This window comes from Atractosteus spatula, chromosome 15 (assembly GCF_055471065.1).
Source record: "Atractosteus spatula isolate fAtrSpa1 chromosome 15, fAtrSpa1.hap1, whole genome shotgun sequence".
NCBI lineage: Eukaryota > Metazoa > Chordata > Actinopteri > Semionotiformes > Lepisosteidae > Atractosteus > Atractosteus spatula.
Window position 1 is genome coordinate 14,595,244 of NC_142720.1, and position 17,078 is coordinate 14,612,321.

Genomic DNA, 17,078 nt, shown 5'->3' on the forward strand with positions numbered 1-17,078 from the left:
AGTCCATACAAGTTCCTGGAAAATGGGAGTTTTGCAGACCTTCAAAAAAATTAATTGCAACTGTTCTGGTTGAAAGCATTCAGAGGACTTATGTCAGCTGATCATTGAGGCACAAAGCCTGTAGATCCCGAGCAGGAATCACATTTGTTTTCTATAAGTTAGATGATTCAACTTTGTGTCAGTTTTTCCAGCTGGGGCTTGAGAATGGGGTCACTTTCATTTTCCACCAAAGCTAACTGTCCTCTCCTGCATCAGTAAGAGAAGTGCAGCAATCATAATAATGATTATGATTTTCATTATGATAACATAATACAACAACAATAACAATACAATGCTTACCCGTTATTGGACACTGACTAAGACTTCATTAAACGAAAATGTAACTTTACTACATTTTGGTACTTATGAAATAGCACAGATGTTATTTCAACATTATTTGGAATTGTATTCAATATAACTGCTTTTATGTCTTTAAATATTTAAAAATAATGGGGAGGAAGGAAGATTCCTGCTGTCTGAGAATTATTGTTCTTTGATAAATTACTTTGATAAAACCTAGATTATTTCTTTGCAGGGTGTATTTTGTGCTTGTCTGATTTCGTGGTTGCTTCTGCGTGCAGTACGGAACAAGTATATCTTAATTGTTTAACCACTTGGCAGTTGATGTAATGCTGGTTAGTAGTCAGCTGTTCTAATAAGAATAGTATGTTGGTTGTTTTCCCAGTCCACGAATGATAACCACTTCCGAAACATTCCCCCCTTTCATAAAATATAAACAGAATATTCTTCCTATAAATCTCTTTTTATATCTTTTTTAGATACTTCCAGATGTGTGGCAGAAAAAAAATACACAGAGCAGCAAGCAAAGAAGGTTTTTCCTCAAGTTTTTGTTCCAGTGTGCAACCCAGATGGCACATACAGTGAGGTATTCACCTGCAGACGCAATAATGGGATCCAGAGTTATTCATCAGTTCTTACTCCTAGTTAGAATCTTCTCGTGCGTTTTTTGGACATGTTCATTTAATCAAATACAGGGTTTTGACTGTCACCCACTATGTGAGATCCTCACTACAAATTGCATTAAACCAGTCAGTACCAGATATTTCAGTATGTCTTCCTATGGCAAGTGAACTGAAAAATAATAGTAACTGATACTTTCTTTTATGGTTGAATGCAGTACAAAATAGACACAATCTAGATTTGTACACTTTCATCACTGTATGTAATGTAGGTAAGAACCCAAACTTTAAGATAAACTAGTATATGTAAACACACTAAAAACACATATAATGATGTTATTTTGTAGTGCAATTACAGTATGCTTTCAGTGCAGTGTGGTTATGGAGAAGGTTTTAGGTACAACAGAGGCATGGCCAAGGTCTGGACCCAATAAACATTTCACCGACCTGCCAGCACTTCATGGTGGATTTGAGTTTGCTAGAGGCCTCTTCCTTTTGCGTAGAGGAAAGCAATAGGTTTGTAATTTGTGATTGAGAGTGGGTCAAAGTTTTGATTTGGTCCTGCTTCAAGTCTTTAAATGAAATGACAAACTCGATCAGAGTTTGAAAGGCTTTTTGTTATCCCTGAGGGAATAGCAAAAATATCACTGGGTGAAAAATTACTGGTATAAAACACAATCATGTAAAATTGTTATATGAGCTTTAAAACTGAATTTAGTTTGTACAATGAGCTAAACTTTACTTAGCTGTATGTGAATTATTCGTTTAATGCCACAAGATGCTAGATCCTTTTTGTAATTTTGTGTAAAGCAGAGGAATGTGACTGTATTCTAGCATTTGGTTATCCAAAGCTGTGTTGTGCTGTTTCAGGTGCAGTGCCATAGCTACACAGGGTACTGTTGGTGTGTCACTCCAAATGGGAGGCCCATCAGCGGATCAGCTGTAGCTAATAAAAAGCCCAGATGCCAAGGTAGTACGGAACTGTAACATGGAGTATTGGGTTAACTGGTACTGCTTTATTACCAAGACAAATTATTGTGGGGATTAATAACATATGTAAATTAAGTAGAATTTGTTCAAAAACAAGCAATTGAATATTGAGACCTTTTAAGTAATATGCAAGAAATCTAGAGATTTTATTTTTTTTAATCAATAGCAATTGTCATGTACTGTAGGTTCATTAGATTTATCTACAGTACATTGGTATTGAAAAATAAAATGTTTCCAAAATTGTGATGTCTTTATAATGTATGTCTACATACAGAAAAAGGGGGAAAGAAAATAAAAGAAGTATCGTTACAGATAAATGAATATGTGAGCAAGAGCATATGCTTTGCCATTAGAATTTTTGTATTGAACTTTACGGCAACAAATGCTTTTATCAGGGTTATTTAAATACAATAACATTATTTTTTAGGATCAAAACAAGAGAAGGTATCACAAAAAGAACCAGGAAAAGCAGGTAAATATTTTAAAAAATCGTCATGGCCATTTCTGCTTTTGTAGCGCTCATAAATTTCTGATTGTCAACAGGAAGTAATATCAAAGGCCTTTTCTACTTCTCACTTTTGTGTTGTAAATGTTTAAAATAACTAATATTTCTATCATTCATTACCCTTTTTCTGAGATACATGTAGATGACACATGTATAAAATAAGATTCAGTCTGGGCAGTAAATTGAGTAAAATAATAGCCAGTGACAGAACAATGTAACTACTACAGATAATCTGAATGTCTGCATTCACACTGAAGCCCTGTTCAGTGAAGTTTTTCATTTCTCCTTGAGGGAACAGTCTGTCTGAATAAGAAGGATTTATATGGTTCAGATAATTATCTGTAAACTCATGCATATTTCAAAGTCTGGATTTCTTTCTATTATCATGTCTTTAAAATTAACCTTGGCTCATTTTTGATGCCCTATTTTTCTTTCAAGCACAGGTATCTCCTGGGAATGTCTGGTGTAAACTTAACTAACAGAGGCGTTGTTCTCTCGGTTTATAAGAAAGAGACTATTATTAGCTTATGGAGTGATAATATCAATTAATTAATGGATTAATTAATTTCATTTGTAAAGTTCTTTTCATCTTAAAAGATACCCAAAGTGCTTTATATACAGGACGCGACCCACTTCTTCCACCACTCCCAATTGGGTGATGTATAGCAGTGATGATGTTTATACCTACAGTACTTTTCATTTGTGGAAGACAGTCAACAAAATAGCTCTGCCATTGTTTCCATTGACAGAAGCAACAACCCTGTCTTTAATTTACTTATGGAAATAGTTCAAAAGGAAAATTAGAAACAGGGCAAACAAGTATAAAAATAAGGCAATGCGATAACAAGTGAACCATGTATTGTGACCTGTATTTAAAGGTTTGGTTGTCATCTCTCAAAACCATAAATGAATAAATGTTTTCCTTCTTTAAGTTTTGATTTACTTGCTTTCCCCCCTCCTTTTTGTTTTCATGCATTTGGGTCATATCATTCATTCACTTCCAGACTGCTGCTAACAAAGGAAAGACTGTTAGCATTTTAATTATCATATTCTACTGTCGTTTTCCCCTTTATTTCAGAGGAACTAGGATCTGTTTTCAGACTTTGTTGTTAGACTGTTTTTTTCCTGCCTAGGTATGTCTTTTCTTCTAATTCCTGGGATTCTTATGTTTATGACTCATCAATCTTACCTTTACTGTCTCCCCCTTAGTTTTCTAGTTGATGGAGTTGTGAGGTGTCTAAAGCTGTGTTCTGAGAGGTGGTGAATGTATTTACTCATTAATGAGTAATAAAAAATATTACACATTTCCTTCACTTGTTTACAGACCACAAATGCTGTTTCCCAACACGAGAAGCATGTAATACTTGTACTGTTTTCTTTTCTGTCCTTCCTTCCCTCCTCTACCCATTTTTGATCATTGACAGTATCGCTGCTCTCTTGACTTTTTCGTAGGTCTCCCTCTCCTTCTTTGGCTGACCCATCACTCCCCCTCCCCCTTTCTTTCTAGGTCCCTTCCTGATCAGCCCAACCCCCACTGCTCTCTCTGTATTTTTCCTATTGGCCGGGCTATGTGCAAATCATGAGCTACTGACAAATGTAGAGTGATATCTAGCTTACTCTCATAATTGTAGTCTCCTTGCAAATCTTATCCATTCTAAATTCAGATGAGCCTGCAGGAGGAGTAGTGGAGCCACCACCACCCACAGATGAGGAAGGTGAGATCGTCCCTTCATTCTAAAGAAAAACATTATATTATATTAAAACTACAAGTAGAAGTCTTTACGTGAAGCAACCCATTTATATTCACTTCCTTTCCAATTAAATGGCTGTGATTCCTGAGGTGATATATCTCATATCTTCTCTGCTCTGCTTGATTGTCATCTCATCAATCCATTTCATTTTAAGTTTTATATAGACTCCTTTTCATGGTAAGCCAAGCCTTAAAGATGGATTTTACCATTAAAAAGTTTATACATCAAATGAGTTGTTCTAAAGTAAGCTTCATATACTGTACAGTCCTACAATCAAGCAACCATGACTTATTCACATTCCAATAATAATTAGTTCTGACACAAAACACTAGAAAGCAGACTTCTAATATTCTGCTTTGTGTACTATATATAATCCTTGAGAAATATATATTTACTTATGTTTCATTGGTCACAAATAACCATTTTATGAAACACAGCAACAGAATTAATATGATCAAGCAGAATTAATATTTATCATCTTGTAATTCATTATGTTTATAATGTTAAAAAAAATAAAAAGGCCACAACAATAAGATTCGAGAATCTAGTATCCATGTCTTTTTAAAGTTCACATATATAGAGGAAGCATAGAAATGTATAATAAATGAGAAGCAAGACTGAAAAAAATAAACAGAAACTATGCAAAGAAATCACCCCTGGCCAGAAAGAGCAGTTGCAAAAATAATGTCAGCTGAATGTTAAGAAAAGGAGCAGGTGTGTTGCTCCATTTACCTGCTGGTGCCTGTTGTAGGACTGAAAAGAGGGCCAGGAGAGAAGACAGAAGTGAAAGAAAGGGAAAACAGATGTGTCATCAATGCAGATTTTAACAAGGAGACGTCTGGGGCTTCTCTTACAGTAGCAGAGAGTTTCAAAGTGATAGTGTGATAAAACCAAAAGAGTACTTTCCAAGGGCAGCTGTCATAAATGTAGGAGTTGCAAACATGCTAGAAGTAGAGCATCAGTTATCGCGTAAGAACACAGGGAGTATGCTGATTGGAGAGGCAACCACTCCTAGTGTTGTGGAGGGGCTTGATAGGTTAGGAGAAAAGTCTTCAAAGTAATTCAAAACTAGGCTTGAAGCCTTGCTGGTCAAACCATGTGTGCAGTAGCATGTTCGTACCACTTTGTGCCATTGGAATTCTCTCAGATATGTTTTTTTATCTGCTAGCTTGCTGATTGAAACCTGAAGGGAGTCCAGTATGAATGGTGCAGTAGTCCAGGAAATAGGAGTCAAAGGCAAGAAAGTGTTTCAGACTCTACCGAGAGGGAGCAAAGATAATCCTTTTGTAAAGTTTCCAAGATTGTAAAAGAAGACCGTTTTCATGATAGATCACTTGAGCATATCTTGACAGTAATGATTTGTTTTAATGTAGAAAGGTGTATGTTTATCATGACAACATATTTTTGATTAGATAAAATGTACAGTGAAACATGTGGCTAAATTCTGGAATATCTTTTTTAGATTTAATCTCTCAATATCCGACTCTCTGGACTGAACAAGTGAGAAGCAGACAGACCAACAGAACTAGATCTCAAGGTATTGTATCTATTTTAAGAGTACAAGGTATAAGAGGTTACAAAAGCTCAAATCAGGGGAGAAAATCATGAAACTTCCACTTCATTCCCCTATCTGACAAAACATTCAGTTCACATAGACTACAGTGCGTGGCCTTAAGTGTACGCCTAATGTCTGCCAGTGAACCAAGGGTCAGGAGAATTCAGAACAGAATTTGTCTTGAAATACTTTGATTAAAATGTCTTACTTGTTCTGGCAGCACTAAATTCCCTGGAATGAGAATGTGAATTTCTTCACAAGATGCCTTATTAGGCTGCTTGTTTATGGATATGCTGATTCAGTTATCAGTCGAAGATATTTTTTTTAACTATGCTGCCAAAGCGAATGCATTAGATTTCCCTATCACTACCCTGCTGACTCACAAGTAAACAAGCAGTGCTGTGAAACACTGGGCAGAGCCACACTGACCACTGCTGACAAAGACATCAGACTTTCAAATGTTTATTTTACCTTGGCACCCGAAGCACTGAAAAGACATTAGCTTCTTATTTTTTCTAAATATTTCAGTGGAGCAGATAACAGAGCTGGCAATTATTACATGATTGGGAACTTTTGTTTAAATGTTTGGTGAGTGTTTAAAAGACTGGGGTGAAAGGGCACAGAAATGCAGTATTTTCCTGAACTTCTGTGTTTCACAAAATCGGGCTTAAGGGTTTTTTTGTACTCCCTTAAATGTGAAACTTTTATTTTGTTCATATTATTGTCCTCAGAAAAAGAGTCTAAACATGACAGAACTGGCTGGACTTAGTTAAATTAATTTGCTGATTTAGACTCTTCAGTGCCATCTTGTTTAGCCTATTGTTAATACAAAGTCTTATTGTTAAATAAAATAAATTTTCTGGTCTTTATGGAAGACATACAGTATTATGTATTCTATAATAGCTATAATAGTATAATAAACTAACCAGCTCCATTTGAAGGTCTGGGTTTGCTTTGCCAACCAAAAGCATGAAACTGTGATGCAGCCCAGAATGAAGGGAAATTAGCAAGGTCCCGAGGAGAATACAGGGAAGAGTTTCCCAGGAAAAGTCTGCCAGTGTTATTTGTTTCGACACATATACAATACTTGTTTATCTTTTGTTCTTTCAGCCATGCAAGAGAAAAATAATTGATTCCACAAACTCTAAAGGAGTGAAAATTATGATGTAAAGATGGACTGACATGTTTAATAAATAATTAGACAGCAATGAGAAAATCCATTTAACAAAGCAGATATGATTACAATTTTCCCATTAGTAATGGGGTACCAGTTTTGTGTTGCATTAGTATTTTATATATAATCAAAACTGTTGTCAGAAATGTCAAAAAATGAAACTGCTTTTTTAATAAAAATACCATTGTTGCTAACTCCTTTAATCACAATTGATGAATAACCATATAATTCCATTAGCATAACTATTTCATTTAAAATTGAGAACAGGAGGCATTTTTTTGTACTCAAAAAGATTGTGGGGATCTGGAACAAGTTATCAGCCATATTGTTGGAGCCAGTGCCAATTGGTTCTTTCAAGAAATGGCTGGATGAGAGATTCTCCCATCTCTGTGCCTCGAATCTCTGTATCACCTTGGATAGCTACTAAAACCAAATGGCCTTCTCTCATTTACAGACTTATATCCTCGTGTTCATTCTGCCAATAAATCTCATTCCAGGCCATGCAAACAAAGTATTTTTTCACTATGATACCGTGAAATTGCAGTTCTGCTAGTTTGTTAATGATTTCCTCTGCAGCCTCTTCCTGTGATCAAGAGCACCAGTCCGCACAGGAGGAAGCAAGGCAGAACAAGAATGAAGCCATCTTTATTCCTGAGTGTGCCAGCGGGGGTCTGTACAAACCTGTGCAGTGCCACCCCTCTACGGGGTACTGCTGGTGTGTGCTTGTGGACACAGGACGCCCCATCCCTGGTACATCCACAAGGTAGGTTTGCACCCTTTGACAAGCTGCCCACTTCCTCTGTTGCCCTTACTGCTTACTGTCTGTTTCTCTGTCACTGGTTTCTACACATAAATCACAGTGCTCTAAAGGGGAGATTAGTTCATCAGTGTATGAATTCCCAAGCAGCCTGCCTTCAATAATATAAAGTTCAAATGTAGCTATGAATCATGCAGAGGCATGTATGAGAGTTCTCAGGAAGATTTAATCCCCCTGGAGCTTTGTGGTATATTTCACACAAAGCATCCCGCAGTCAGAAGTTGTTTTCTGCCTGCACAGCAGGAGTAGTTGTGTTGCAGATACTGCAGTTCCCTGCTAGACACACGGGAGTCTCTTTGCTCTCTCTAGCCTTGGCCTTATCTGTGTCTAGGACAGGTGAAAGGTTTTATGAACAGTTTAAAAATGTACAATTAATGTTACATTTCTTTTTGATATTACTTTTTCTTTATGTTGCAGGACAAAACACCTTTTCTGGTGTATGTTTTATGTTCTTATTCTTTCTCTCACAGTACTGAGCTCTTAAAAATGAGCTCTGTCTTCATCTGGCTGTAATATTTCTACAAATCACTTCCCACAGCAACTTACATTACACACTGTAGATTCCAATTACAGACCCAGCCTGGCTTTTTCCTTTAACTTTATACAGTAACTGCACCACAGACTTTTCAAATAAACCTTGAGAATTGTCATATAATTGTGTAATAGCTCTGGTGTATATCCCAGTCCTTGAAGAGATTCTCTTTATTGTTTTTGAATCTTGAAAATTAAGATAGAGATTCTTGATGGGCCTACAGGTGCATGACTAATTTATAAACTGCAGCATTAGTAGCAGTATGAGCTTGTTCAGAGATAATAAGTTAACAAGGTAGTTCATAGTGGTTCACTGCCTAGAAGGTTTAGGAAATGAGAAAATGTGTGGGGAACAAGAATTAATGAGTGAAAGAAATGTAAAGTGGGGTATCAGATTAATCGAGCAACAGGCAGGATGCCAGACTCCACATTAGTGCGTGTAGGATGGAGATTTCCCTTTCACTTGTTTTCTTGGCTGATTCAAGAGGTCACCCATCAGCTATCAGAATCCAATGCATTTCAGCCTCGCCATCAAAGCAGCTTCTATCCTTGTCTCCAGAGGGGTGCCTTTCTCACTCCTGGAGCTTAATGAGTACCAGCATGAAGTTTCATCACATATCAGATGGCCTTTCAGCCATCAGAAGGGTCTGGCGTTTGCTCCGAGAGTGGATTTTAACAAAAAAAATTTCTCACTAAAACACCATATAGAAACTATTCTACGTATATCATACACCTATTATAGAGGTTTTATAATTAATGTCAAATATCAATAGTATTAATGCCAAAAATTGTATACTATAAGCACACATATTGAGATCAAAGCAAAGATTGTTAAACCTATTTTCCCCAATTCTCTTGATTAAGAAGTGACATCAGTTCCACATTCAGTGCTTTAATTTAAAAGGGCGAATATTGCCAGACAGGGAAGGGAATTAAAGCAAAGAATGACTTTAACATTATAATCTCAAAATATGCACACGTATCAAAAATGCATCTGAAATAAGTTACACTTTTCTATATAATTTTTCTACAGATATTTTTTATGTACTTTTCTATAAAACTATAAATATATTTATTATGTATTTGAGTAGTTTGGTCAAACCCTAATTAAGGTGAAGAAGAGGGATGAGTTGAATAGTGATCTTTCCTGGCGTAAATCACAGGGTTGAGGAGAAGAACCACATGTTTGCAAGGATGGGGCAGCTAAAGTCCTCCTCCCTTTTAATGAAGGATGAGACAGAAGGCTGCTGCAAGGGCAAATATAGGGTGTGCAAACGTGCAAGTGAGTAGGCAAGAAGCGTGATATTTATACAAAGGTAGGCTGAATTGGGTGAGATTAGGGATTTACCTTCTCAAAACTTTTGTTTCATGCTGCATACAGTGAAGACACTCAAATCCAGACTACAGAAAGAAATCCTTCCATTTCACGCATTAAGAATGGTTTTCTACATTCACGGTGTTATATGCTCCCTGTCTTTTTGAAAATAAACACAAAAAGGATTCATATTGCAAATTCAGCTAAAGTTTATTCAAATATGATCTCAAATATGTGAAATATCAAAAATTTGATCTCAAATATGTCATCTTTTTCTGAGGCATTACTTTTTAAAACAAAGCTGAATTTGTTGGGGAAGTTAGAAGCAGGTGAGTAAAAGCTTCCTAGACACTACTTATATGCTTGCGTATCTTGTAGGTATGAGCAGCCCAAATGCGATGGGAATGCAAGAGCCAATCCTACAAAACCAAAAGACCTCTTCAAGACCAGGCATCTGCAAGGTCAGTGCAAAGGACTGTGCTCAAGTACAGGAGTGCCTTTGAGACAGAAATAAATAAATAGAAAGAGTGTCTGCACTTGTGTGTGTGAGAGAGAGAAAGGAGAAGGGAAGACTTTACAGAGTTAAAGTGGTGTTCTTCATATCCATGACACACAGAATACTTGATCCTAATTGTACTGCACACAACAGCTTCCTGTTTAGTGCGTTTAGCACATGGCCATATTAATGCTGTTATCTGTAAACTGGAACATTAATATCCTTTGGCGTCCTCCACAAAAATAATAGGAGAACATCCATCAAAAGTGATAAGCAGGCTCAGCTCAATGTGCACTTTCTGTTTACATGATTAAAAGAGATTTCTGTGGATCAGCTCGCATTATAGAATTTTCCTTTTGTGAAACGATTACAGAAATTGCTGCTCCAGGACTGGAAATCTTTCCAATAATATGGAGTATCGGGCTATATGTATGCTTTGAAACAGGAGTCACAGGACATGTTTTAAGTCACATTTTATTTAAGTTGTCAGTGATCATTTGTTGTGTCTGCATTTAAAATACCCATTTCAGATACAGATGGTATAACAATTTGAAAAGCAGCTGTATTAAATACATATTGTCCATGCATGATCTTCTTCACCTCAACCTTATTCCAATTAAGCTGGGGTAGGCATTCTAGCAAAATTATACAGCACCAAAAAGGCAGATCAATGAGAAAGGAGTCTCACTCCTGCTCCTCACAGTATGGGCAATTTAATGTAGCTAATCAGCTTATTAGTAAACTGGAGCACTTTAAGAAATGTCCATGCATAATAGTAATAAAAATAGTTGTTAATTATTCCTCTTTAGTTGGATTTATTTGAAGTTACAAAGAAAGAATCCTTTTACATCAGTGGATGTAAATATCCAATATTACTCCATCCCCGTAATACACATGAATTGTGTCTCAATTAATTTTTGTTCTGGACTGATGATTATAATGACACCATGACCAGGACAAATACACATTGTCTGCAGCAATTCTTCAACTTAAAAATTCAGGACTTGTATAAATTGGGGGGGATTGCATTAACCTAAAGCAACCTTCACATGAGGCATGGGGAGTCCAAAGTCCTTAGCTTCTACTAAACACTGTCTGTCCCTTATCAAGTGCTGATGTCCAGTTTTTACAGTTTAACCATTAGGGTTTTGACATGTTCTTTATGAATGTAGTTACAGAGGTGTCTACAAGAATCTTAACTTAACTGTAGCATTCAAAAATAAATTCATGTTTTCAGATACAATAAATCATTAAAATCATAAACTCTAAGTTCAAAATCAAATTAAGAAGCACTATTACTTGGGGAATTAAATAAATCACACAATGTTATTTCAGTGGGGTATAATATGTTTTTTCAGCTGTACGTCATTTTATGTTTTTTAGAACCCAAAAATTTTTAATAATATTAAGTATTGCTTCAAATCAAGAAACTACACATAAAATCACATTCCCTTTTACACATCTCCAATTGCAATGTGATGCCTGCTATTTCCATCTCTGGCTCAGGTTATTTTTGAAGAGGATCAATTGTTTCATCAGACAATTTGATTAATACAAAACCAGCTCATCATGAAATCGTGTTTACTTGGTTTATTTGTAGAAGAATAAGAATGTAACTTTTGCTTACAAAAAGCATAACAGCTCTTTTAGAATGTTCTTATTAAAATTATGCCTCATCAGCAGCAGTCACTCCAGTGAAGAAGATTATAGGAATATGCTTTGGCCAAGAATTCTGTGGCCAAGAGCATGAAACTGTTTTTTCTTTAGAACTAAAAAGCCTCTTGGGAAACAATTAGTCATTGATTAGAAAAAATATATATATCGTTATGATAATACATTTGTGGCTTTACTTCGATAAAACAAAAACATATTCATATACACTGCAGCCAACTGCAACAAGAAAAAGAAACTTCCACAAGGCGAGTCAGAATTCTTCTCCAAAATTGCTCTTTCACAAAGTTGGAGAGCAAAAAAGAAATGGTTTTGTGTTCAGAACAGCTTTGGAGGGTTTATACGCTTCCAGAAACTGTGGAGACAAATTCTTTCAGAGTTCAGAATTAAGAAAAACTGTGTGACTTTTTTGTAGAGAAGACTTGTGTTAAAGAGGAAGAAAAGAAAAAACATGGTTTTCTGACTCTTTTTTCATAGTCAATAGAACTAAGATGAAGATTAAACTGATTTCTGAGCTCCTTTCTTTTGTATTTTTATAATGGTTGTTTCTATAAATCTGCATTTTTGCAATTACGACGTACATAAGTTCATGACTGTAAGACTTTGGTCAGTGAGTTAATGAGTTACCCTGCTGTAATATACTGTATATGATTCAATTCATATTGTAAACATTTGCAGTGCAATATGGATTCAAAAATCACAAGAGACACAATAATGTATTTAAACTCCAATGAAACCTGTTATTAATTATAATTTGACAAGTGCTTCCATTTCATAAACTCTTAATTATGAAATGTTTTTAGCCCTCACGAAAAAATGTAAAACCAGTGAAGCCAGTTTTCTCAAATATTGGTATTTGGTTATTACACGTTAATATGATATTTTTTAAAGTAAAAAGCACTTTTAAAGTAAAAAGCAATATCCCTGTCAGTTTTCGAGTCGCCACTAACGGCCATTAGCATGGGTAGTTTTAAGCAAAGCATATTTAACCGTGAACTTTTTTCCAAGAAACACTAGAATCTATATTAGTTTTCCATGCTGAAAGACTTACTGCTAGATGTAAGTTTTCTTCTTACCCTCCTTCTTCGTATTGTCTGAATGTTAAAGATTTCATAGGGAGCCACAAAGAATAAACAGAGTCTTAGTGGCTCCATAATTCATATTTCTACTTGTACAAAACATTTTTGCTATTGTACACTTATTAATCCTTAATTTTTCTTGTTCTGTCCTCTAAGGCGTTAGTGAGATTGGTGCCATTATCTCTCACACTGTGAGGGAATAAACAGTCCCTGTCAGACTGAAGTGTATTTTTTCATTTGGTTTTTCAGCCAGAATTTATTAAAGCAAACAGTAGATTAATATGCAGTGTGTGTGGATTTAGGCAGTGAAACAACAACCAAGTAAAATGCTGGAGTTGCAGACTATAATAGGTTTGTTTCTCTAAGCAGCTTTTTTTTTCAAATTGGACATGTTTAAAGACTTAGCTATGACACAAAGCTTTTCCTTGACATGCTCCTGAAAAATTACAGTCCTAGTGAGAAGTGAATAGTCAAATATGTGGCACAAGTGTAATATGTTTATTCAGTGTCCTTTTATGGCTTGTAAACATTTTAATAGACCTTTAGACATGCAGAGTGTTAATGAACAGAAGCTGTACTGTTCTCTCCTATATTTATGTAACTGTCTCCTTATTTAGTCTGACAGACACAGGTGGCTGCTGAAAACAGGTCCAAGCTGATGGTGTTGATTTATTAGGGGGGAAGCTGAATGAATACTGGTTTTAAATATTATTTAAAAACCCACACTGTTTAAAGAAAAAATTGAGAAAAAGGTCTGAGTAATATTTTTCATTATAAGGAGCTTGTTTGTTGACCACTTTGCCAACATATTATTTTTACTACCATGTGTGAAAAAGTGCAATTAGCAGTTTAAGTACTTTTGATCTTGATGAATGGATAACGAGGGCTGTGCATTTTCACATTTTTTTTAACATTACAAATCAGTCCTTAAACTCCACTGGTCCATAAAGAAACTCAGATTCCACTAATCCAAACAATAATCACCTTGAAGAGATGGATGTGCATGTACATACAAAATACACTGTGTTTCTTTGAGAGGCCAAAGAGAGCAATAAATACCTAGTGTGCCCTACATGGATTGATATACAATTGCTTATTTTGCACCACCTGCAATTTATCTTTTGTACCAAAAAGCAAAAGTAGATCAACACTTAACAAAAACATAAAAAATTAAAGATTCAAACAGACAATTGTGAGACATCATCTTATATAAGAAAAAGGAACAGAAAGGCAGGAAAGTTAAGTTATTTGCTATCTGACAGAGGCATTTGTCTCTGCTAGTATTCCCCTGGAAAAACTAGACGGCGTAAATTCCTTAATAAACACGTAAGTTTCGAGAAGGGGGGGAGAACATTCCATCTGCAAGATGCCTGAGACAGGAATATATCCCCAAAACTGCTGGTGTGCACAAGCAGAAAATTCAAGAACCAACAAATGAACAACCATCTGAAAAACAACTTACAGTTAGTGGATACTGCTTTTCAGACAATATTAATAACTTGCCACTTGCTGAAGGCTTTGTAAAACACATAGCTGAATTTGGAACTGATAATGCCACTTATGTAATCAAGCAAAACAATGCTCTCCTTTGAGATTTGTTACCAAATTCTCTGCATTTGACCTACAATGGAAGTACTATTGGTTCTAGCCAGTAATATGCTGGAAGCAGACAAACTAATCACAAACATAAAAGAATTTTTCAGCATTTCCCCAGCAGAAAACACTTTCAAAAACTGCCTGAAGAGTGCAATTATATTAAATGTATTCTAATCTTTATTTACAAGGACAAGCAGAAATGAAAAAAAGGTTGATACCATTTTTTTTCTGAAAGAGGTTTTTCCATATATGGACACATTTTAAAAGAGTAACGTCCAATCCATGAAAGCAGGTTAGATTAAAAATTTGGGAATGTTTAAACAAAGTACAAAGAATGTGTGTTTTAGTCAAATATGAGTTAACTGGACTTATTCCATAAATTTAATTAAAAAAAACAAACAAATATGTTAAGAACTAATCACAGATTGTATTTGTATTTTATTCTATATTAAAATGTTCTGTCTAGGAATCAATGCCATGTCAGAAAAGGGACATCTGATACTGGATTTTTATGTAAAAAATATAATAAAATCATTTTATCCTAAGAACGATACAAAACATTACAAAGAAGAAGGGTAAGAAGAAAAGTTCCAAGCAGGAGGAAGCCATTTGGGGCATCCAGAGCGAAGTTTATGCTCCATATAGAGCTGTTCTTTTGACAAATTACATATTTGTACATGCTGATATTCAGCTATCATGTCAATAGCTACTGTATCTACAAAACTATGTACTCATCTGCTTACTCCAGATTTTTCTGAAGGCTAATTAGAATGATTAAAAGACACTGGTATGACTGTTAAATGATTACACTTTACTAGCTTGATCCAAGGCCACATTGACCTCTTGAGACTGCTGGACTTAATTACGGTTTAAAAGACAGGTTGCCTTTTTACACACATAAAGTGGTTGTTTTTTTGTTAGAACGGTGAAGGCCAAGATGTCTGCGTTACCAGCACGTGACAGAAAGCCAATTGCCTTGGCTTAACAAAAATAAACACCTCTAAGAATGTGCTAGTTGAATTTTGACATAAAGATGTATTATATTCTTGAATCCAGACAAACGGAACTGGATTTCAGCAGGGGATGTAAGTAAGACTGACGTACTGTATTTGCAGTTGAAAAAGCATTTTATTTTGGAGGGATCCTGCCTGGGGTTCAGGGGGTTTTAGGTGCGGAGACACTGTCCTCACTTGACAGCTGCACAAACACTGCTGGCTGGTTAATAAATGTCCAGGTGGCCACAGCTAGGTGTAAGACATTGTGTCATGGATGTGTAATTGGCTTGCTACCCTGGCGGGAAAGAGGTCCCTGAATCTTACCAGCACATAATCCATGTTTTCGGATCTCTGTGCTGAGAGCAACTCGGTTTTCATTTGATAGGCTATGAGTTGCATTGCAGTCACATTTTAACATTTACTTTGGAGTCTTTTGGAATACTTAAAAAAATCAAACTTTGCTTTTTTTTCCGTGAAAGAGATCTCAATGAGTAGTGCATTTACTTGAACTAAGGACTTTATCCGCTGTGTAATAAAATCAACATCAAGACATGTTAAGAGGAGATTTATTAATTATTTTCCACAGAGACAGATAGGCATAGGATACTACTTTAATGCCTATTTTGCTGGGGTGCATTTGTTATATGAATTATTAACTTATTTTTTTATTAAAAGATCTTTTATTTTTACATAAAAACTGAATTAAGACATATTCTAAAGTTAGATTCGTTTTGATATTCAGAATTACATATAGCAAATACTTGTAAAAGATGGACAAAAGCAGTTTCTTTCCTAGGTACCCTTCTATCATTACAAAATACTTCATACTTCAAATGGAGATGCATTAAAAGCAAGGCTTTTAAGATTGGTTTATATATTGAAATCTACTAATCACAGACTTTTGATTTTTTCACTCTATAATTATGATTTGAATTTTGCAATGAATATGAAAAAAAGAAAAACTGCTTGTTTATATTCCAGTTCATTCACTGCAATCTTATTTTGCAGTATTTGCATATGAAGGGCTCTTTGAAATGAGGTGTATGGAAAGGGGCCATAGAAAACTCTTAGGAGTTTGTGCAGGCATTTGTTTAAAGAACTCAATCCCCCAGTGTTTACGAAATAACACTCACCACACATCATCTCACATTCCACAAAAGCCTCATGCCTCCCACTGCTCATTTTCAGTCTCCAGGACCATAAAAATATCTCCCACAAATATCTTTCTCTTCCAAACAGTACAAAAATCAAACCACAAGTTTCAGGTTGGCAGTGGTAGCCCTATTCTAATAGTGCACGGGATCGGATGTTAGCTTTTAAAAAGACAAAATGGCCTTGATTGTTTTATTAGCAGGTCTGCACTAGAGTGCAAACCTTTCATTGATTTACATTTCTGCATAAGAAGCTGCTGACAATGAGATAAATTCACTGCAGATGTGCAATCAATGACTCACAGACAAAATTAAAAGAACAATCTAACTGCTGAGTCCGTTACCAAACATGTCCAATCTTATTTAAAATGAAGACATTAGAAATACATCTGGATTATTAAATCATCACTCTCCAGGCATGCGTGTATCATATCAGCATGTGTTCAAACAGGTTTGTTTATGCACATTGACACCACGTTCCTTCTGAGGGTTT

The 17,078-nt window shown here is 35.6% G+C and overlaps 1 protein-coding gene across 4 annotated transcripts in view; it reads left to right on the forward strand.

Annotated features, from left to right (window-relative positions):
• The window catches only part of smoc2 (SPARC related modular calcium binding 2), a 36,015-nt gene that overhangs the window by 11,333 nt on the left and 7,604 nt on the right, over positions 1–17,078 (forward strand). For 2 of the 4 annotated variants that reach the window (XM_088934320.1, XM_088934322.1), the window contains exons 3-9: positions 819–925; positions 1,830–1,929; positions 2,377–2,421; positions 4,086–4,169; positions 5,668–5,742; positions 7,511–7,697; positions 9,976–10,058. In XM_088934320.1, the coding sequence (XP_088790446.1) occupies positions 819–925; positions 1,830–1,929; positions 2,377–2,421; positions 4,086–4,169; positions 5,668–5,742; positions 7,511–7,697; positions 9,976–10,058 (681 nt within the window). The remainder of the gene's footprint in view (positions 1–818; positions 926–1,829; positions 1,930–2,376; positions 2,422–4,085; positions 4,170–5,667; positions 5,743–7,510; positions 7,698–9,975; positions 10,059–17,078) is intronic. The other 2 variants (XM_088934321.1, XM_088934323.1) reach the window with 1 other exon arrangement.